Source organism: Triturus cristatus, chromosome 3_2 (assembly GCF_964204655.1).
Source record: "Triturus cristatus chromosome 3_2, aTriCri1.1, whole genome shotgun sequence".
NCBI classification, from domain to species: domain Eukaryota; kingdom Metazoa; phylum Chordata; class Amphibia; order Caudata; family Salamandridae; genus Triturus; species Triturus cristatus.
Window position 1 is genome coordinate 9,551,915 of NC_140584.1, and position 23,194 is coordinate 9,575,108.

At 48.7% G+C, this 23,194-nt stretch overlaps 1 protein-coding gene across 1 annotated transcript in view; it reads right to left on the reverse strand.

Annotated features, from left to right (window-relative positions):
• Positions 1–17,795, reverse strand: part of KIRREL3 (kirre like nephrin family adhesion molecule 3) — a 4,147,526-nt gene extending 4,129,731 nt beyond the window's left edge. Inside the window, exon 1 of the mRNA XM_085647174.1 lies at positions 17,363–17,795. Within this exon, the coding sequence (XP_085503300.1) occupies positions 17,363–17,414 (52 nt within the window). The 5' untranslated portion in view covers positions 17,415–17,795. The remainder of the gene's footprint in view (positions 1–17,362) is intronic.
• Between the last annotated feature and the right edge of the window lie 5,399 nt (positions 17,796–23,194).

Genomic DNA, 23,194 nt, shown 5'->3' on the forward strand with positions numbered 1-23,194 from the left:
GATATCTGCTTCTGCGACTGAATGCTCTAGTATGATAAGATTAGTGCATCTGTATGATAAACAGCATAGTTTTAAAGTTAGGGTCATCAGATGCAAAACACTTGTCAGAATACATGTAGAAGTAGTCACATACCTCAGTCATGATAATACGCAGATATTCAAACTTGACGGAGTGCACTTTCCATGTAGAGAAGACACCTACATCTATACAGACTACTTCAAGTGTACGTTTCCAGAGACTCATTTAAACTAGCATAAACACTAACCCATCTGCCAGCATGTTTTAAACCTCACTTTTTTCTTGCAGCTTCATTATTCACTGACAGCTCAAAAAGTTAGACATAGGCAAATATGAAAGTACAACTCTTCTCATGTCACTGTTGTAAGTCTCGCCATGTTTCTCAAGTCGTCAATGTGTGTGTCTGTGCCTCTTTGTGGTGACATGATACATCGACAGAATCCTACAAATACTAGAATACCTCTGTTTCACACCACATGTTTGTTAGAACCAGGGTCTCCAGTTGGCCGGGGTATGCACCCTAGTCCAAGTAGGGACCACCGCTTCCGACAGGGTTGCTTGGCACGAGGCAGGTAGGCTAACGCAGGCGGCAACTTGTGAAGTGATTGTGCAGCACACGTCCACTCTGACACAGTAAAGCACACACAAAAGAGACACTACTTCAGTTGTATGCAAAAATTTTAGTTATCTTTATCTTAGGTTCAGGAAAAATCTGTCATGAAAAAATGCACGTATAATCAGGACTTTCCTTGTGCAGAGTAACCATAAACAGATTGTACAGGCTCAAGGAGTCTCTTTATCCAACTCTTACCAAGCTCAGAAATAGAAGGAAGTCAGTGGCCACACCAAGCAGGGTTCACAGGGGTAATGTCTCCAACAAGCTCTCACTAGAAGGGTTCCATTAACCTACGTTCATGTGGGCGCAGTAATTCCTTAGGCAGTTACAAATCAGTCTCAGGGGAGATCAATATCAACGAAATGCACATAAACTCAGGGCTTTCCTTGTGTAGTAGATTCTGCACTGCCCACAATACTTATGAGCCTCTATTCCTCTGGAAGAACAGTACTTCCCCATCGCGGCCAAAGTAGGGCTGAAATAGCTATCAGGTTCGGGCAGGCAGCGCCGGGAAGAACAGTCAATTAACACAGGCAGAGTTCCAGCTATCAGGGGTATGGCTGCATAGACCCCGGTGCGCTGGCTGAAAGAATGCTGCTCCCTAGAGGAAAACCAAGCCAGCGCAAAGTCCCGAATCCCTGGAACCAGCCGGCCCGCAACCCGCCCCTTGCAGCAATCTGGTGGTGCAGAGGCGTTACCTGGGGAAACGGTTGCGGGCGCTGGTGCAAGGCTTCTTTCACTCTGGGGCTCTCTCTCAGCTGGCGCTGCAAGTTGAGAGACCCCTGGTGGCTCCAGCTCCCGTGTCCCTCTTCCTGGCAGCAGTGGAGCCGGGGGTGCGGGGTGACGTCTTGCGCTCCCAGGAGCTCCACGCGGCTTCTCTCGGGCGGGCCCCTCATTGCTGGCAACACCCCGTGCAGGAGCCAATCCCAGCGCGGCTTCCCCGCAATGCTGGCGATGACGCGGCCGGGACTTCTGAGGCTCCCGGGCCGCGGCGGCGATCCCGGCAGGAACTTCAGGCCGTATGGACTCGGGCAGGGGCGGTGATCTCAGGCATCCAGTGCTTCCTGACACAGCGCCTCTCACCACAGTAGGAGCCCCGGCCACCGGCGGTGATCTCAGGCCCACAGCGCCCTCCGGGCCCCGCGCCTCCCGCCGCAACGCAGTCCAGGCTCCCAGGTAGCAGCGGTGAGCTCCAGTTTCTCAGCGCTTCCAGTTCACAGCGCTGCACACAGCATTTGGGGATCCCGGATAGCGGCGGTGATGTCTGGCTCCCGGCGCTTTCCAGGTCAGTTACAGTTCCCCAGCAGTGGCGGTGAGTTCAAAGTAATCAGCGCTCCATTCCCGGCAGGAAGTGGAGACACCCTGGAGATGTTACCTCAGTCAACCTGGCAGGGCAAGATCAGCAGGGCAGCAGTTCCTGGGAGCAGTCAGCCTCAACAGTGTGGCAGTCCTCCTGGCACCACAGTCTTTACTCCTGCAGAGAGGTGTTCTGGTCCAGCAGTGTAACAGATATGTAGCTCCCACCCTTCCTTTTATACCCTAAGGTCAGGTGACCAAAAAGGGCGGCAAGTTTTGGAAGCATCTAGGGGGATGGGAATCTCTGAAAAGGTTCTAGGAGACTCTAGGGGGTTTTTCCCTTCCTTCCCTACCGGTCCGTCTACCGTGACAAAAAGGCGGGCCAGTGAGGGCTACTGTTGTAAGAAGTCCCAGACTAGGCAGACTAACAGTGTGCAAGTGGGGGGTGTCGGCCTCACCGCAGTAACAGGGGCCTGTGGCAGAGATGCCATGTCACCATGCCTTTAAGGGAGAGCACCTGCACCTCAGCACTGCTTAGCAGTGGTAAGGGACCCAAAGTCCTACGTCCAATAAAAATGGTGGCCAAATAGGAGGCAAAAAGGGAAAAAATGTAGGGGAAGACCACCCTAGGGCTGACAGGTCTAACAGGTGCCCCCCCAGCTGAAAGTGGGGGAGAGCTACCCAACCTCTAGGGAGTTTTCGTCACTAAGGCGGAAAAACCTAGAGAGACTGTCAGCATTGGTGTGGTCTACTCTGGGTCGGTGTTCCACCCTGAAGTCCATACCCTGGAGGGAAATGGACCACCTCAACAATTTAGGGTTTTCGTCCCTCATTTGCATGAGCCTACGAAGGGGCCGGTGGTCAGTCTGAATCAGGAAGTGAGAGCCAAAGAGATATGGCCTCAGCTTCTTCAGGGCCCAGACCACCGCAAAAGCTTCTCTTTCGATTGCACTCCACTGTTGTTCCCGGGGGAGTAGTCTTCTGGATATGAAAGCCACTGGTTGGTCCAGGCCCTCCTCATTGAGTAGCGAGAGTACTGCCAGAATGCCATGTTCATAGGCGTCCGTTTGAACAATGAACTCCTTAGAGACGTCCGGGGTCCTGAGCACAGAAGCAGTGCACAAAGCCTGCTTGAGGGAATCAAAGGCTTTCTGGCAAGCTTCAGTCCAAATTACTCTCCTTGGTTGTTTCTTGGAGGTTAGCTCCGTCAAGGAAGCCACAATTGTGTCATAACCCTTGACAAATCGGCGGTAGTAACCAGTGAGGACCAGGAAAGCCCAGACCTCCGTCTGGGTTTTGGGGGGCTCCCAGGCTAGGATAGTTTCGATATTGGCCTGTAGGGGCTGCACTTTACCCCCGCCCACCAGGTGTCCTAGGTATACTATGGACCCCTGTCCGATCTGGCATTTGCTGGCCTTGATGGTCAAGCCCGCCTGCTGCAGGGCCAGAAGCACCTCCCAGAGGTGCCCCAGATGGTCCTCCCAGCTGCCGCTGAAGACGGCTATGTCATCCAGGTAGACAGCGGAGAAGGCCTCTAGACCAGAGAGCACCCAGTTTACCAACCGCTGAAAGGTGGCATCACCCTAAACTAGAAGTTGCCCTCCGGGGTGGAAAAAGCGGACTTCTCCTTGGCTCCTTCCGTGAAGGGCGATCTGCCAGTACCCTGGCGTGAGGTCAAAGGTACTCAAATATCGGGCAGCCCCCAGTCGATCAATGAGCTCATCCGCCCTAGGGGTGGGATGAGCATCCGTCTTGGTCACTGAATTGAGTCCTCGGTAATCCACACAAAACCGAAGTTCAGGTGTGGTGCCCGGTGGGGCAGCTTTTAGTACCAAAACCACTGGGCTGAACCAGGGGCTGTTTGAGGGCTCAATCACCCCCAACTCCAGCATCTTAGTGACTCCACTCCGGATGCTGGCCTTCACCTTATCTGACAGCCTGTAGGACTTGGTCTTGACAGGGAGGCTGTCCTCTGTGTCCACATCGTGGGTACACAGGTGGGTAACCCCCAGGATAAGGGAAAACAGAGAGGAATACTGCTCCAATACCTGGCGGCAGTCCCTCTGTTGCTCAGGTGTCAAGGACGGGGAAGATCCCTCCACCGATCCGTCTTTTTCCTGGGAAGCCAAAAGTTCAAGAAGGGGCTCTCTTTCCTCTTCCTCGCTACCATCAGTAAGGTGAGCTCCGACCTCTCGTGGTGTGGTTTAAGGCGGTTGGCATGCAACACATGGTGTGGTTGCCTTGGGGTCCTAAGATCCATCATGTAAGTGGCTTGGCCCTCCCTCTCCAATATTTCATACGGGGCAGTCCACCGGTCCTGTAGGGCGCTAAGCTCTCCAGGCTCCATGACCCACACCTTCTGTCCAGGCTCTAACTCCACAGGATGGTCATTCTGGTCCATTCTTTCATGACCGCCTGGCTAGCCTCCAAGTTGTCAGATGCCTCTTTCCACAGCTTAGCCATCTGACTGTGGAACGCCAACATGTAGCTCACTTCATCTTGGGGAAGCCTCCTGGGAGTCTTCTCCCACCCCTCCTTCACCAGACTGAGAGGTCCCCTAACAGGGTGTCCGTACAGAAGCTCAAAGGGGCAGAAGCCCACCCCCTTCTGTGGCACCTCCCTGTAGGAAAACAATAGGCAGGGTAAGAGGACGTCCCACTTTTTCCTCAGGCAGACTCCGGATCATGCCTTTCAGGGTCTTATTGAATCTTTCAACAAACCCGTTGGTCTGGGGGTGGTAAGGGGTGGAGAACTTGTAACTCACCCCACACTCCTTCCACATGGCCTGCATATAGGCAGACATGAAATTGGCGCCCCTGTCCGACACCACTTCTCTGGGGAAACCCACTCTGGTAAAATTCCCATTCAGGGCCCGGGCCACTGCAGGTGCAGTAATGGTCCGCAGAGAGATAGCCTCTGGGTACCGGGTGGCGTGGTCCACCAGAACCAGGATGAACATGTGTCCAGAAGAGGTCGGCAGATCCATAGGCCCAACAATGTCGATGCCCACCCTTTCGAAGGAGGTACCAACGACCGGTAGTGGTTCCAGGGGGACCTTCAATTTGGTCCTTGTCTTCCCACTAGCTTGACAGGTCACACAGGTCCTGCAAAAGGTATCAGAGGAAATCCTCATCCTGGGCCAATAGAAATGTGGGACTAGACGAGCAAAAGTTTTGTCTTGGCCCAAGTGTCCCGCCAAGGGGATCTCATGAGCTAAGTCCAACAGGAAGGCCCTGTAGCATTGGGTGTCAGGATTTCTCCGTGGCGCCGAAGCGCCTTCCTAGCCTTCAGCGGACTACAAAGCCCAGAAGGCCAGAGTCCGGAAGAACGGATTTAAGCGCCAGGAGCGCTCTACACAGCGCGCGTAATTCGACGTCACCCCGGACCTCTCGCTTCCGCGAGAACACGGATTCCGAAGATTGAACATACCAGGAGTTGCTTCCTAGCGGGATTAGTTGTTGTGCTTCCCGAGTCCCGAGGGCCGAGGCGGAAAAAGTCAACCGCTCGTCCCGCGTTCCTGTAGCAAACGGTGAGTCTGTGTAAAAGTTCTGTTGCTGTGTCCTGGGAATTCTACGGACACACGTTGTTTCAAGTTGGCAGTCGATTCGGAAGAAGACTCTTCGTAGAGCTGCATTACCGAAGATACTCTTCCCCGGGGTTTAGCGCCCCCAACCAGGTATCGAACGGAGGTTAGCAGAGGCGGCGGAATATAGCGGCGGTCACAACCGCGTATTACCGAACGCCCCATTTCCTTGCTTTTGCCTGGGTTATTGTTTATACCTACACGTTTCTTATACAGGTCCATGTGAGAGGGGTTACTAACTTTTGCCAAGAACCTGCTTTCTATGCTACCGCGACTTTGTTTACTTCTTTTGAACTATGCCCGGATTTCCGGTGAATTCCCGTCATACTTTCTCTGACAACTCTCTGTGAGGTGAAGGAAACCTTGCGGGGAAAGAGTCTGATGATAACCGGAACACCTCAATTCCCCACCAAGGAACGAGGAAGGGTGGAGAGCCTTGTGTTCATATTATTGCTGATGTATGCTTGCTGGGAGGGCTGGATTCTACCCCAAGACCCCAGGCTATTCTATTACAGGTGTAGATATGGTGGCACTAGAGAGAGGGGTGTAGTGTAGCATGCAAGTCACTTCTCTTATTCTGTGCCTTTTTGTCGTTTCAGGATCCCTTCCCCGCTGTCCCTTCCCTTTCCTTTCCCTCACCTGATAATTCGAAGGCCCTGTGTTTTAACACTCCAGGGACTTGGTAATATCTGGAGGTGGACTCTCACTCTACGGGACTACATCCTGCGGAGCCTGGCCTGACATTGGGGGACCACTAAAGTCCTAGTTGACCCATGCCCTCCCAGTAAATGTGGTAGTTTCCAGAAACACTTCCTGCTGCCTGGGCTTCGGCCTGTCGCCTCATGCCCTCAAGGGTGGGGCACTCCTTCTGTGCCTGGCAAAACTCCTCCCGGGTAGGCCCTCCTTCCACCTGCCACTCTCTCTGTAGGGGTAGGCAAGTCCCCCAAGGGAACAACGTCACCCTCCGTAGACTCTGGTGCGGCCACGCCAGGTGCCCCATCCCTCTCACGGGGTGCGCTCTCCTGAGCGGGTTTCCCACGCCCTCGGGTTTTTCCATTGTTAGCAGCTGGCTGGGCCATTGTTCCAGGCTCCAGCCTTGGTTGACTCCCTTCCCGGGCAGCCATAGACCGTGTGGTAGCACAGGTTCACTCTGGTAATCAAAGCATCTCTGTGTGTGCTTTGAGGTCTACCTCCTTCCAGGCAGTGTGCTCAAGGTCATTGCCCAATAGGCAGTAGATTGGCATGGCAGGGCTTACTGCAACTCTCAGAAAGCCTGAAACCGCTCCCCACTCAAATGGAACTTGGGCCACGGGATAGTGACCCTCCCTGTTGTCAGCCATCACAACTGGGTGGAATGCATCCGGAACCACTTGCTCTGGGGGACACCAGCTGACTCCTTACCATAGTCATGCTGGCAGCTGTGTCCCTCAGAGCCTCCACCCCCAGCCCATTGATGTTGACCCACTGGTGATACTTGGTGGTATTTGAAGGTACATGGATCGTTGGGACCATCTCGCTGCCTCCCAGGGATACTAGGGTCAGCCCTGCCCACTCCCACCCCCCCATTTTCTAGAGACAGCTCCTCCCCCAGCGCTGCACTTGCCACCCCGGGGTTCTTACCTTCAGTAGGGGCTGGGGCCCTTTTCCGACACTGGGGATCCCCCTTGTAGTGTCCGATTTCCCCACACTCATAGCACTGGACTGTTCTGGACTGCTGACTCTTGTCAGGATAAGTGGGCTTCTGATGGCCAGATTGGGGCTGGGAACCAACCCCTCTCCCTTGTGATCTGTTTTGGGGGCCTTTGGAGAACTCCTTTTTATCTCCCCCCTCTTTCTTCTGGTGGAAACCCTGTCCACCCTTTTGGGGGTCCCCCCCTGATCCCTTGTTGGACACCCTGGTACTGGCCCAGGTGTCCGCCTCCTCCGCAAGCTCCCTTGGATCGGTCAACTTGCGGTCAGCCAGGTGTTGGCGCAGCTCTGGAAAACATTTCTCTTGGAGGTGCTCTCTTAGTAACAAATTATACAGCCCTTCATAATCGGCTACCTCACTGCCCCGCACCCAACCTTCCAATGCCTTCCTAGCGTAATCCAGGAAATCTACCCAGTTCTGTGTGGGAAGTTTGTGGCTAACACTTCCCTCATAACAGGATAGCTGGTCTAATCTGCCTTGTCTAGTGTAAGGAGTGTGTCCCTCCCCACCGGAGGCATGTACCCCCCCAGTAACTCTCGGGGACCCCGTGGGCTCTTAAGGACACCTCATAGGCGGCTAGTCACTTGTCAATATCCCCCACAATAAAACTGGCCACAACATCTTTAGGCATATAGAACCTGGACTCACGTGAAGCTACAGTTGGTACACTGCCACCATTTGGGTTGCTGTTAGCCCCTATTTGTAGGGCTCTGATTTCCAGCTCCTTCAGGCTGAGCTCATGGGCAAGTTTCCTTTCCTCCATGACCAGCCTCTTTTCCTCACGCTCCTTCTCTAACCTGGCAAGCTCTAGCTTGAGCTGTCTCTCCTCCCTCCTGTCCGCTAACTCCTCTGAAGATAGGCTCCTCGCTGAGACACTACTGCCTGCCCTTGAAGGTATACCTGGCCCGGGCAATAAATTGTCGCTATTCTCTGTCGGCAATGGATTACGAGTCGTCTGGGGCATCGTGCTCCATCCTCCCACCGCCCCTTTACCCCTCTGGGTGGGCCATTGCCCATGCTCTCAAGGATTTTTGAAGCTCTTCCCTCTTAGAGCCCTGCTTGAAGAACACCCCTTTCCCCTGGCAGAAATCCTTAAGCTGCACCACCGTGTACGCTTCCAGGTTTGCCAGCTCGAATTCCATCTTGCTAGGTAGGGCCTCAGACATTCTCAGGGAAAACCAATGGGACTTAGGCAACAAGGCTTTGAACAAGAGCATTTGCAGTCAGGCAGTCAGGGAGAATTTTGAGCTTGAGTTACGTCAGGTGTAGGATTGTGGCGCACACTGAGTCACTGTAGGGTGGTGCACAAGCACAAGTCCTAATCCCACCGCTGAACACCAATGTTAGAACCGGGGTCTCCAGTTGGCCGGGGTATGCACCCAAGTCCAAGTCGGGACCACCGCTTCCGACAGGGTAGCTTGGCAGGAGGCAGGTAGGCTAACGCAGGAGGCAACTTGTGAAGTGATTGTGCAGCACACGTCCACACTGACACAGTAAAGCACACACAAAATAGACACTACTTCAGTTGTATGCAAAAATTGTAGTTATCTTTATCTTAGGTTCAGGAAAAATCTGTCATAAAGAAATGCACGTATAATCAGGACTTTCCTTGTGCAGAGTAACCATAATCAGATTGTACAGGCTCAAGGAGTCTCTTTATCCAAGTCTTACCAAGCTCAGAAATAGAAGGATGTCTGTGTCCACACCAAGCAGGGTTCACAGGGGTAATGTCCCCAAGAAGCTCTCACTAGGAGGGTTCCATTAACCTACGTTCAAGTGGGCGCAGTAATTCTTTAGGCAGTTACAAGTCAGTCTCAGGGGAGATCAATATCAATGAAATGCACATAAACTCAGGGCTTTCCTTGTGTAGTAGATTCTGCACTGCCCACAATACTTATGACCCTCTATCCCTCTGGAAGAACAGTACTTCCCAATCAGGGCCAAAGTAGGGCTGAAATAGCTGTCAGGTTCGGGCAGGCAGCGCTGGGAAGTACAGTCAATTAACACAGGCAGGTTCCAGCTATCAGGGGTATGGCTGCATAGACCCCGGCACGCTGGCTGAAAGAATGCTGCTCCCAAGAGGAAAACCAAGCCAGCGCAAAGCGCCGTTTCCCTGGAACCAGCCAGCCCGCAACCCCACCCCTTGCAGCAATCTGGTGGCGCCGAGGCATTACCTGGGGAAGCAGTTGCGGGCGCTGGTGCGAGGCTCCTTTCACTCTGTGGCTCTCTCTCAGCTGGCGCTGCACATTGAGAGGTCCCTGGTGGCTCCAGCTCCTGTGTCCCTCTTAGTGGCAGCACTGGACCCGAGCCGGGGTTGCGGGGTTATGTCTCGAGCTTCACGCGGCTTCTCTCGGGTGGGCCCCTCATTGCCGGCAACACCCCTCGCAGGAGCCAATCCTAGCGCAGCTTCCCCGGAATGCTGGTGATGACGCGGCCGGGACTCCTGAGGCTCCCGGGCCGCCGCGGCGATCCTGGCAGGAACTTCAGGCCGTATGGACTCGGGAGGGGGGTGATCTCGGGCATCCAGCGCTTCCTGACACAGCGCCTCTCACTGCAGTAGGAGCCCTGGCCACCGGCGGCGATCTCAGGCCCACAGCGCCCTCCGGGCCCCACGCCTCCTGCCGCAATGCAGTCCAGGCTTCTAGGTAGCGACGGTGAGCTACAAGCTCTCAGCGCTTCCAGTTCACAGCGCTGCACACAGCATTTGGGGATCCTGGGTAGCGGCGGTGATGTCTGGCTCCCGGCCCTTTCCAGGCCAGTTACAGTCCCATGGCAGCGGTGGTGAGTTCAAAGTAATCAGCGCCCCGTTCCCAGCAGGAGGTGGGGACACTCTGGAGATGTTACCTCAGTCCCCATGGCAGGGCAAGATCAGCAACCAGCAGGGCAGCGCAACGCGTTGGGGGCAGCAGTTCCTGGGAGCAGTCAGCCTCAACAGTGTAGCAATCCTCCTGGCACCACAGTCTGTACTCCTGCAGAGAGGTGTTCTGGTCCAGCAGTGTAACAGAGATATGTACCTCCCCCCTTACTTTTATACCCTAAAGTTAGGTGACCAAAAAGGGCGGCAGGTTCTGGAAGCATCTAGGGGGATGGGAATCTCTGGAAGGTTCTAGGAGACTCTGGGGGGGTGTTCCCTTCCTTACCTACCTGTCCTTCTACCGTGACAAAAAGGCAGGCCCGTGAGGGCTACTGTTGCAAGAAGTCCCAGACTAGGCAGACTAACAGTGAGCAAGTGGGGGGTGTAGGCCTCACCGCAGTAACGGGGGCCTGTGGCAGAGATATCATGTCACCATGCCTTTGAGGGAGAGCACCTGCACCTCAGCACTGTTTAGCAGTGGTAAGAGGCCTAGAGTCCTACGTCCAACAAAAATGGTGACCAAATAGGAGGAAAAAAGGGAAACAATGTAGCGGAAGACCACCCTAGGGCGGACAGGTCTAACAATGTTCTCTAAATTTGTGTGCAAGCAGTGTATGTTTTAGTTCCTCCTCATACAGGGTAGGTGTGTACTGAACTCTGTATTTGAGGGCTTCTGTCACACCTATATAGGTAACAGATGTCTGCTTCTGCAACTGAATGCTCTAGTAGGACTGATAAGATGAGTGCACCTGTATGATATGCTACATAGTTTTCAAGTTAAGGTCATCAGATGCACAACACGTGTCTGAATAAATGTAGAAGTAGACACATACCTCACTCATGATAGCACGCAAATATTCAAACTTGACAGAGTGCACTTTCCATTGAAAGCAGACTCCTAAATTAATGCAGCCTACATCAAGTGTACCTTTCCAGAGACTCATATGAACTAGCGTAAACACTAATCCATATGCCAACATGTTTTAAAGCTCACTTTTCTCTTGCAGCTTTATTATTCACTGACAGATCACAAAGTTAGGTTTAGGCAAATATGAAAGGCGAGCTCTTCTCATGACACTGTTGTAAGCCTCACCATGCTTCTCAAGTCGTCAATGTGTGTGGCTGTGTCTCTTTGGCGTGGCATGATACATCAAAAGAAGCCTACATATACTACAATACCTCTTTTCACACCACATGCTCTCTAAATCTGTGTACAAAAAAGTATAAGTCTAGTTTATCCTCATTATACAGGACAGGTGTGTATTGAACTCTTTATTCTAGGGCTTCCCTCACACCTACATAGGTAACAGATATCTGCTTCTGCGACTGAATGCTGAAGTATGATTGATAAGATTAGTGCACCTGTATGATGAGCTACAAAGCTTTTAAGTTAGGGTCTTCAGGTGCACAACATGTGTCAGAATACATGTAGAAGTAGACTCATACCTCAGTCATGATAGTACGCAGATAATCAAACTTGACGGAGTACACTTTCCATGTAAAGAAGAAACCTACATTTTTACGGACTATGTCAAATGTACCTTTCCAGAGACTCAGATAAACTAGCATAAACACTAATCCATCTGCCAACCTATATTTTAAACCTCAATTTTCTCTTGCAGCTTCATTATTAACTGACAGCTCACAAAGTTAGGCATATGCAAATATGAAAGAACTCTTCTCATGTCACTACTTTAGGTCTCACCATGTTTCTCAAGCCATCAATGTGTGTGTCTGTGCCTCATTGTGGTGACATGATACATCAACAGAAGCCTAAAAATACTAGAAGACCTCTGTTTGACACTGCATGCTCTCTCCTTTCATTAACACCATAGTTCCCCAGGGGGCAGCAAAAAGCAAACACTCACCTTGTGTTGTGTCCTGGGAACTTCATAAAATATAGCTCTTGTTTGATAAGCAACAGAGATCCAATGGAGAATGCCTGCTATGTTTGCGCTACTGTCCCACCTTTCATATCATGGTTAACCATAGCACTGAAGGTGTAGAGCAGAGCTTTCCAAACTGTGTGTCCCGACACAGTACTGTGTCGCCTGCAAATGGTGGATGTGTCGCGGAATGACACAGGTAGTTTACTTATTTCAGGGACCAAGCCTCACTTCCTTCCTACATATGCGCAGTTCATATGCCAGATGTACGTGGAGAAAGGGGGAGACCGTTAGGAGAGCGTGTGCGCGGCACATGCGCAGTTCGATCTCCGCGAGGCTGCAGTGGTGAGGTGATGGGACCATGTTGCGGTCTGGTCCACCTTTGCCCCGTCCGAGCGGCATTACACTTCTGCTGGGGGCTGCAAGGCTGAGCTGCAGCCCCGCTGGAGCCAGAGAAGCAGTGAGGCTGGTGCCTGGATCAGGACGAGCCTGTCTGTGGTGACTATTCCCGGAAGCCGCCTGCAAAGACTGGAGGAGGCTGCACATTAGGGGATGCGGTGTGAGCGGGAGGCCGACCGAGGCACAGACGCATCCATAACTAAAGTAAGGCCGACCCAAACATCTTCCGAGGCCCTGCAGTGATGGATTTTCCAACAAAGAAGGTGCTTAGATTGACCTGTAGTGTAGACCCTTGCTGGTATTGTGTGGGGGCCCTGCATGCTGGAAGGAACTGCATGGTTGCTGCTGCAGGGGTTTGCACTGGCGTGGTCTTTGCGGGTGCAAGCCATGGGAGTGGTGCTGAATCAGCAAGGCAACCATCCGAGACTCTTGGGGTGAGTCCATAGGGTGGGACAGCCCACGTGGGCACAGCGGCGCCGCAACAATTTCAGGGGAGGCCTTCTTCACTAGTCACTCGCTGGTGCCCCATGGTGAAACACCCACAGTAATACAGAAAAGTAAGCAGAAAGGGGTTAGGGTACGAAAGAGGTGGGTTGGGGAGGATATGTTGTGGGGTATTGAACAGAGCAGAGATGGGTGATAAGGGGTTAATCATGGTATACCCCCTCGCAAAAAGTGAAAAGGAGATAGGCGTACTTTGTACATGGTTGAAAGGGTTGGCAGTGCGTGAACACTCCCTTTTTGTGCCGTAAATCACTGGGGCATGTGTCAATGTTTGCATGATTATATTCATGTTTCAGGCACAAACATAACCTTACACCCAGTTTTGCCAGTCACTGTCTTTGTTAGAACAGATTCACAATTGCTTTAGTAACCTTTCTGCTTTCTCAAATTTACTTGAAAATGCACCATTTGCCCACTTTTTTTTCAAAATTTTCTTCCTGGGGGAAAACCCCCCCTGAACCCCCCTTAGGAGGTTCGGGCTTGCTGCCTACGCTCGCTCGCTACATTGCCTTACCGTGTCCCAAAAATTATGCATCTCCAAATAGTGTGTCACCAACATGAAAAGTTTGGAAAGCTGTGGTGTAGAGCATGGAGACAGTGGCGTAGAAAGGGGGGTGGGGGGCACGAGTTTTGGGGGCAGCAGCCGCAGGAATCGCTAGCACACTGCCCCCTCCCCCTACCTACATTAGGCCCGCCACGGGCGGCAAACCCAGGGTCCTCCATGGGCGGCCTAAGGCTAGCTATGCCACTGCATGGAGAAAACACATAGAGATCCTGTGTTCACTTATCAACAGGGATGACCCAGTTATGCAAAATAAGAAATAGCAGTTTAAAGGGTGAATACACAACACTTGTTATGAAACTAGACATTATTTCCAAGTCGTTAAAGGCGATTGTCTAAAATTTGACATGCAGGTCCGTGAGATAACTTTGTTATTAAATGCAGGGCTTTAAATGGGCCGGTCTATCCAGGTCACAGACCCAGTAGTCATTAAAAACGGACACTGAAACGGGTCTCTATCGGGTACTATAACATTATTTTTAACCTCACTGTTAAAAACACTGATCGATTTCTGAACAATTAATGTAAAACACGTTAGTTACAGTTCATATTTCAATAGTCATCTGGTGTTTAAGTCCCTAAGAGTGTTCGCTATTTCCAGGATGTTGACTTTTGTATTTTTTTTTTGCTGTGAGTCTATCATATTACTCTTGTACAGTGCTTTATCTTAAACAGCTACGGGTAATTCACAAAGCTAATATACCTAGCTAGTTTAAGCTGGATGCAATAAGAGAAAGTTCAGAGACACCAAATTACCAGTTTGGTGACTAACTATGGGAACAACAGAAATTAAGTTTACTGGTTTAAGCCACGTTCTTATTTAAGTAGGCCACTCCCCTTTAACAGACCCCACAGTTTTTTAATCCCACTTAAACTCCCGATTAAGGGGGTTTGTAATTGCTAGAGATAAAAATAAGTTCCAAACCTGATAATTTTCACAGAATCTTTGCAATCAATCCAGGTTTCACACTCCCCTGCTCTCCATTGTCTTCTGTTATTCTGACTGTCATAAACATCCCTCTGTCTTCAAGGACTAAACGGGTAGCCTTTACAGTGGAACGTGTAATGAGAAGGTAATCACTGCTGTGGGGTGCTTAAATAAGTCACAGATAACATCTTAAATCAGAGGTATTTTAAGTTGTCATGGTTTACATTAAGGAGCGCAGAAAACTATAGTATATCATGATTTGATGTTACCAAACATAATTCACAGGCAACAGTCTACACAGCACTTTGGAACGCGTATGCATAAACATTTAATCAGGCTAGGCATCAAATTAGTACATTGAGTCACAGGAAGAGCTGGAAGCCGGTGCACTAGTTCTAGGGCAAACCACAGAGCATGAGTTCTAATGATCAGTGTACGATTAGATTAATAAAGTGTTTATCCAGGTAAGTAGAGTGCTGGAGGGATGCAATACATGAAAATAAAGTGAGGTAGGCCGACAATTGACAGAGAGGACCGCTCGATATATATGGTAATAGCCAGAGCGGCTTTGGAAGAAAGACTCGACGATCGGTGAAATGGTGTGACAGAGGGAGGCGTGTAGACACAGCTAGCAGTCGATGATAAAGAAGTCATGCTAAATGACACTGCTGCATTCAGTAGCAATACACTGATCTTTCAGTCGGATCAGTCTGAGAAATGTCATGTGTTTATATCGAAATCTGCTCTGCGCTGGCCATTTAGCCTTTAGCGGGCTTCACATATACATGGGCACTGGTAAGAGCAGTGCCACGTAAATTTGTTCAGGAGCCTATAGGAAGACACTTATCACACGATAATGCCTGCCTCTGAAAAGAGAGGAAAGATTAAATACTCGTCCTCTTCCGACGAGCAGTTGGCAGAGCTGGAGAAGCAGAGAAGAGTCCCCGCTTTCTATTAAGCAGCGTTAAACGCGAGGACAAGCTGGTGTCCAGCAAAAGTCAAACCAATCACAGCTGGAGGAGGTTCATAGGACAAGTAGAGCCCATCACTGGAGGAAAAGGTGCTCGCGACAAGTAAAACCCATCACCGCAGCAGGCTCCCAGAACAAGCAGTGGAGTGAAGCAAATCGTCAGGGTTCGCCGCAGAATGTGACGAGGGCCCCCTGTGTCTCCCATATCTCACTGATATTCAATGACCTTTGGCTAAATAGAGGGCCCCCTGAAGGGTAACACCCCCCCCCCCCCCCCAAGGGCGCCCCCACCTGCCACATGAAGTGCAGGACCTGTTTGACCCCCTTTGGACAAGTCGCACCCATCACCGGAGGAGCAGGCTCCCAGGACAAGTGGGACACATCACTAGAGGGAAGGCCCCCAGGAAAAGCAAGGCCCATTACAGGAAGGACAGACACCCATGACAAGTCGAACGCTTCAATAAAGGAGGAGGTATCTAGGAAAAGTAGAACCCATCACCCAAGGCACTATGAACTCAGCTGTGATACAGAAGAAAGCAAGTGGCACAGTCACTAATCCTGTGTGGTTCTAATGCCACGGTTGTCATACATTTAAGGGGAAATCACTAGTCTTGGAGTTTCCACTACCTAGGTGAGTTATGACTTTGAAACCTGGTTTTCAGCACCTGCAATGGGTAGTTACAGATAGTTACTAAAGAAAGGAGTTAGTTACACATCTTTCAAACACCGCATGAACAAACAGTACAAGCCACACATAGTGAAATTAGGGAATGCTGATCAAATTCATAACATCTCCCTGTGCCCCCACCACGCTCAAACACAGCGGCAGTCAACTGTACACAAGCCACCCTGGCAACGGTGTGCAACTATTAATCCCTGCACGAGAGATCTGTCCACTGTGTGCCACAAACGCTATCCCCCTTAAGAGCTTCTCCAAGTTGACACAAGCGTGCAATTATTCTGAGGTACAATGCGTGCAATGCCTGCAGTTGTCAATTTAAACGACACATTGGTGGCCTGAAATGTTAAAAATGTCAGTAATGTTGACTCCAATATATTTGTGACAAGAACAATCTTGCTGAGCCTGTGATTGCGATATGTTGTGGGTATTGAAAATAGCATGTACACGATAAAGAATCTCCCACTTTGATAGCGTCATGCCCAGAGCCTCCGACCAGGCCCATGCTGGCTTTCTTATAAACCTTGCACGCTCGTCTCTGGTGCACAAAACAACAGATCGCGAGACACCCATAGGTTGCTAATCCTCAGTAGTAAGGGGCATCGCTTTCCATTGTGTTTTAGATTAAAACATTTGTGAGACACATCATAAGTCAACCGCGAGAATCCTTATCATTGAAACAACTCGCCCGTGCTAAGGGGATAAATGACAAAGTTCATTCAGTCAGAAAGGCCTCTCTACTCTCGAGAGTGCGTCCAACAATTCAGCTCAGACAACCACTGGTATCTTGCCCATGTGTCAGAATGTCTCGAACTCATACTCAGCTGCCTAGCTAGGATACGATATATTGCACCGTGCTCCCTTAAACATTAGCTACATTACCGAGAGACATGTTTAGAATAAAACATGCATGAATTGCATCATTCGCGCTGCTCAGACCCAGCGAAAAACAGAATGCAAATCCGGGATGGAATGAAAACACCCAAGAGCTTATCCTATTGGCATGTGGGATGGGGCGTGCCTGCACGCCTGTGGCAAGAGGAGTGAGATGTAATTCATGGCTGCATTTACACATAAAACATGAGATAATTGCAAAGCCAAGTGAAGGCTCACACGCGCCGACTCCATTTACATGCTAAGTATTTCACAGCAACCCGGCTGAAAATTCGACGCTAGTTCTTTCTATCCGACGTTTCCGTGCGTTCGTCGTGCACAACTCCACCAAAACAAGCGCCACAATTAAACACAAGGGCGACACGAAAATGACCGCGGGTAACGTGTTTTTTCCTCAGCTCGCACTCCGGCAGTGTTTCCGACCGAAATAACGCCCATATCTACTGCTTTCGCGGTACCGTACTCCGCAAGAAAGTGCCTACCTTGGCTCAGGAAGACGAGCAGCATCAGATCCACTACCGGGAAGGCGTACATCTTGTAAGGTATGTGTCAGGAAGCACAGCGCGGGTACAACGCGCTGTCCTGTAGGTACCCTGGATCTCCGAGTCCGCTAGCTCCCAGCCTCTCTTGGATATCTGTCGTTTCCTTGGTCCACGCGCCGATGGCTGCTTCATCCCTCAGCCCCCTTTAGTACCAGTTTCACAGCCACAACAGCACATCTCGGACAGAGCTCCTCCCACGAGCAGCCAGTGGCTGCCACGGCAAAGGGACCTTCCCCACAGGCTGGGGAACTTGCTAGACGTCTGAGCACCTCACTCCTATTTCAGTCTTTATTTCCTTTCTTACTCTCACTGTCACTCTGTACCTGCGTCACATCTGTCTCAACAACTGTTAGCTAGTGTCCTTCGCCGAGCCCAGATCTCTCTGCGAAAGCGAGGCTGATTAATATAATGTGATTTATTTCTTAATTTTCTTCCTCTTTGTGAGTGGTTGTGCTGAAATGCTGTTTGGGAAGGGGGGGGGGGGGGGGCGAGGTAGCAGAAGCGTAATCTGCAATGACCTCAACACAAAATGGGAAAATTCCCGTGGCCAGAAAGGGGAATCTAGCATAATTAATCTACTTCTCTCCTGAAAGAAGGGAGACATAAGTACGCTTTGAAGGAGATGGCCAACAGGTCAAGGTTATGTTTATTTAGACCTTCGGTCCTTAAACATAAAAGAGAACAAAAAAAATAAACATTTCCGTCTTTCTGTGATACAGTATCATTAATCGTTTATACACAGTAAAATTAGAATACCATAATAAATAGTTATTTAATTTTTTAATCCTATTATCCTACAGTGAAATTAATAAAATCCCAATTTTATAAACACTAAAAACTTTTTTGACTTTATGCATAAATCTTCCCAGTGCACATGCTAAGTCCAAATGGGTAATTTCCGTTAGTAATTCTAATGCGTGTGCACGGTGCTTTATACCATGTCTTAAAAATAATGGTCGTAAAAACAATTTCTGTGTGTCACGAACCTTAAGAATCTAATAATATGTGCAAGATATCGCATTTCGTGCTTAAGTTGTAGGTGCAATTTCATTCTGAGTCCATCATAACAGCTTTTATCCCTTCATTCATATAACAAGAGTTATTCCCTATTTGTAGTCTTAAAACCTCATTTCTTAAATAGCGGTTTGGTAATATATCTATATACGGGAACTGTTGATCAGACTTCCATGATTTAATCATTTCAAAACAAGTTAAAACAAAATATGTAAAATACTTTTGCTGAGAAAACTGGGTAAGCAAACACAGACATTAGCTAGTCGTTAAATTCTCAAAATTAAAACCACAGTTTAAATAAACAGTTTTTCTGCATGTAAAGACCGACCTTAGAAATGAGGTTACAGATAAAATTATGAGTTCTTCCCCGAGAGATTGCATAACCAAAAGTTCAGGTCGACATTGACGCAGACCTAAGGACAGGGAGTATCCATCTCTTCCTTTGAACTTGATAGTATTTACAGAAAAATACAACATGCATCGTAGTCTGAACTGATATCTCGTCACATGGGCATCTGTTTAGCACTCTAGAGCAGTCGTTTCTAGCTGGGAAGCTAAGTGATCTATGAATAATGCCCAACCTAAAACGAGTGAGCAAAAATCTATCGTAGTCAAGGGTAACCAGTTTTAAATAGGGTTGTATCTTGGGCGAAGTCAGAATGTGTTGGTGGGCAAGAATTGTAATTTTGGTAATTTCTAAATTAACTCAAAAATGTTCGACAAAATGATGACAACTTTGTTTAAAAACTTTCCTGTTTAAATTACATAAAATGGATGGGTTATTAAAATATTCCTGGTGGCCCATTTTACACAAGAAGTCTCTGACTTATTCCAACCAGCCTATACAGAGAGCCCTATCTAGACCGCAGCAATCGGTAATCAATTGGCGGTTCAAAATGGTCTGCTCTGAAGTCCATATACGATGCCATAGAAGAATCGGTTGAATGCGAATCTCATCCATTATATATGGTAAACCAAGTTCCGTATGGCAGTTAAAAGTGGAGACACTCTCCGGGACGGCCAATTAAAATCTAAGAAATCTATTTTCCGCCGTCTGTAGAGCGTTCACATCAACATAGCCCCAGATGCATTCACAAGGGTATGAGAGGCAATACATTATTAAATTCACTGTGTTTATACTGTAATACAATTAATTGGAGAGTCCACGCAAAGGCTTGTATTCTTAGTTGTTCTTTAATCTTTAGATGTTTAAAGTTCGATACAACCACAGCCAACGCGTTTCGCCCAAGCATGGGCTTCTTCAGGGCAAAGTGTGGCAGCCAATGTAGCGTAAGGGCGCTCGAAGGTGGTCAAAACGGACCTCACAGTGCACTTGCACTGTAGATTGATGGGCTGTTGCGTTGACCGCTCAACTCTGAAGGACATACTGGAACAGCAGGCTCCCTACTCAAGGACCTCCCATACTTTAATTGAAATTCATTCACCCAGGATCTATTCTTTGGAGACAATATCAAGTGTCCGCAACCGCCCATCAATCTACAGTGCAAGTGCACTGTGAGGTCCATTTTGACCACTTGACACTCTGCAACTATACCCTTCGAGCGCCCTTACGCTACATTGGCTGCCACACTTTGCCCTGAAGAAGCCCATGCTTGGGCGAAACGCGTTGGCTGTGGGTGTATCGAACTTTAAACATCTAAAGATTAAAGAACAACTAAGAATACAAGCCTTTGTGTGGACTCTCCAATTAACTGTATTACAGTATAAACACAGTGAATTTAATAACGTATTGCCTTTCATACCCTTGTGAATGTGAACTTATCTCATGGTCTTTTTTGCAGCTGGCCATCTGAGGTGGGCAATACCCTCATTACTATAGAGTGACTTGTCTAGGCAGTGCATTCATCTATAACCTAGCTGCTTTCTTCTGTGCCTCATAACCCCAGATGCCTGCCCCATAAGTTGCGATAGCAACACATTTGGCTTTATATATTTTAAGTAATTCTGGGGGCGGCCGTTTACCCAGTTTCCTGCTAAAGTTAGTCAAGGCTGCCAGAGCCTTCCTTGACTGAACAGCCTGGGACCATGTGCCAGTTTGATCAAATAGGACCCCCAAATAGGAGAAGGTATTACAGCATTCAATGAGGTATTTCTCTAGGAAGAACGAGCGGGTGGTCTTGCTCCCTACTCCACATTTTAAAATAAAGGTTTTGGAGGTATTGACTGAAAGGCCCAAGTTAGACATAAAATTAGCAAAACTAGATATAACTTTCTGTAGGCTAATCGGGGTACGGGCCATGCGAACAGTGTCATCTGCATACATAAGCGCAGGGAGTGAGTGCTTCCCTACCTATGGAAGGTCCTGGCATTCATCAGTCAAAACCTTTCCTAAGTTGTTAATGTACAAAGAGAATAAGAAAGGTGCCAGGATGCAACCATGTCTCAATCCTCTTTCAATGTAAAAGGGGTCAGTGTACTCACCCCCTGATCCATAGCGTACTCTGGCCCTAGCCCTGATATAAAATTGTCTCAAGAAGGAGATAAGACTGAAGTCCACTCCCATACTTTCCAGGATCATCCAGAGTTTGTCGTGGATGACGCAGTCAAAGGCCGCGGTTAAATCCACGAACGCCAAATAAAGGTTACCCCCCTTAGCCTTGGTATATTTACCGATGGTAAGATCCAAATTTAAGCATTGATCAATGGTACCAAGGCCTTTGCGAAAGCCATATTGGATGTCGCTAATTATTTGATGGTCATCAGCCCAGTCCTGTAGACGGGCTAAAAGAGCTCTCCCAATTATTTTAACTGTTGAGTCCAATAATGAAATTGGCCTGTAGCAAGCCGGGTTATGCCTGTCCCCTTTTTTAAAAATGGACACCAAAATCGATTCGCTCCATGTTGAAAGAAAACCAAAAGAACTATATGCGTTAATTACCTAAGTTAAAATGGGACCCCAGAACTCAATATTATACTTAAAAAGGTCCAAGGGTATATCGTCTGGCCCGGGTGCCTTCCCCCCCTTACTCAATGTTATAGCCTCCACAATTTCGCTCAAATCAAATTGTAGGTGCGAATGGGAAGGTATAAGCTGGAGTTCTTCCCTATCCCCAATCTGATCATTAATTGTGGAGTCAGAATGGGATTTATTATATAATTTAGAGAAATGCTCGACCCATTCACCCCTCGTTATTGCAATTTCTATGGTTGCCCTCTCTGTATCTACTAAAAAGGGGGTATTAACCGCATTCAAAAAAGCTGAAGAGTCTCTTTGTTCTGAAGCATCACACAAAGCCTTCCAAGCTTCCTCCTTTAAAACTTTTTCCTTAATGCCAGTGCACACTGGTAGTCCCTTCTAGCTTATTTTATCTCTTTCTGATTTTTAACTGTTCTATGGAGGGCAATTTTAAGAGCAGAGTGAGCTTTCATGCAGCAGAAATCAAACCAATCTCTCTTTTGTGGGTGCTTACTTCTTGATTTTATATGAAGAGCATTGCTAACAAACTCTGCTATTTTGGAGTAACCCTCCACAATATCTTTTGGGGGATTACCACTACCAAGACATATTGATAGCATGTCTACAATTTGTGACAACCTTAGTCATAAACACATCTGGGTCAAGTTTCTTCCGGAGCAGGGCGTAGCCATTTTGTCTGGCCAGGGTAATATCTACCACATGGGGAAAACTAGTTACAGACCTGCTAACTGCCTTATGGTTGACCTTGACGTTTATGCTCTGTGGAAAGTGGTCGCTAACGGAGATGTCATGGGTATGAAACCCCAATAGTCTGGAAGCATGTCTTACAGATATTAAAATAAAATCTATCAGAGAAAACAACCCTCGACCACTAAATGTCAGATTAAAAGGGATCGATGGGCTACAGAGATTATTTGCAAAACCCAGATCTTCTGTAGACAATATTTCATTAATCATATCTCCCTGGGTAGAATGGATAAAATGGGGAATGCTTGAAACTGGGTCCTGCTCAAGACCACAAACCCTATTATCCTCCTGGTAACATAAGGTTATGTTAAAATCTCCCCCCCAAATAATAATCAGATCCTTTGAGGTAGCTGACTGTAACCTATTAATGTGCAATTTTATAACACTCAACAAACCAGATAGATCTTCGCGTTATTATAGAGATTGACTATTACAAAGCCTGTTGAATTATCCGTGTTGGCTACCAGGATTTGGACATAGCGATTAATCGCCAAAGTTGTAGTTATCTAAAGTTAAAGTGATTTGAAACATAAGTACACAACCCTCCCATGGCTCTTCCAATGGGTTGATGCAACCCCAGGCGTATGGAATGTTTTGAAACCGTTGATGTGAATGGGGTCGATCAGCCAGGTCTCTTGTAGACATAGAATTTCAGAGTCCAAAACAAACTCTGACCACAAGGGGTTCACAATCTTCGCCTTTAGGCCCGCGATATTCCAAAACATAATATGACATCCGATATCCCTCTTAAGACCATTAGCTACATGAGTACAAGTTCCAGGGGAAAAGACAATAGGGGCCACAGGAGGGATGGTTGAACTAGCAGCTGTGGGGTGAACAGGGGGAGTAGCTGGGGGCAGAGTCTTACATCTGATCATGGGTCCTGCTATCACAGTCGGTGGAAAGTTATTGTGCCCCTGGTGACCAAATGAACTGAAGTCTAGTGCTTGTGGGGTGCTCGCAGAGGCTTTGACCCAGCCAGTCTCCCTATATGCTATCACGAAAGTGCCCGTGTTTAGAAAGATTCCCCCCTTTGCCATATCTCCTCCTCGGGGGGTAATATCGAGTCAATC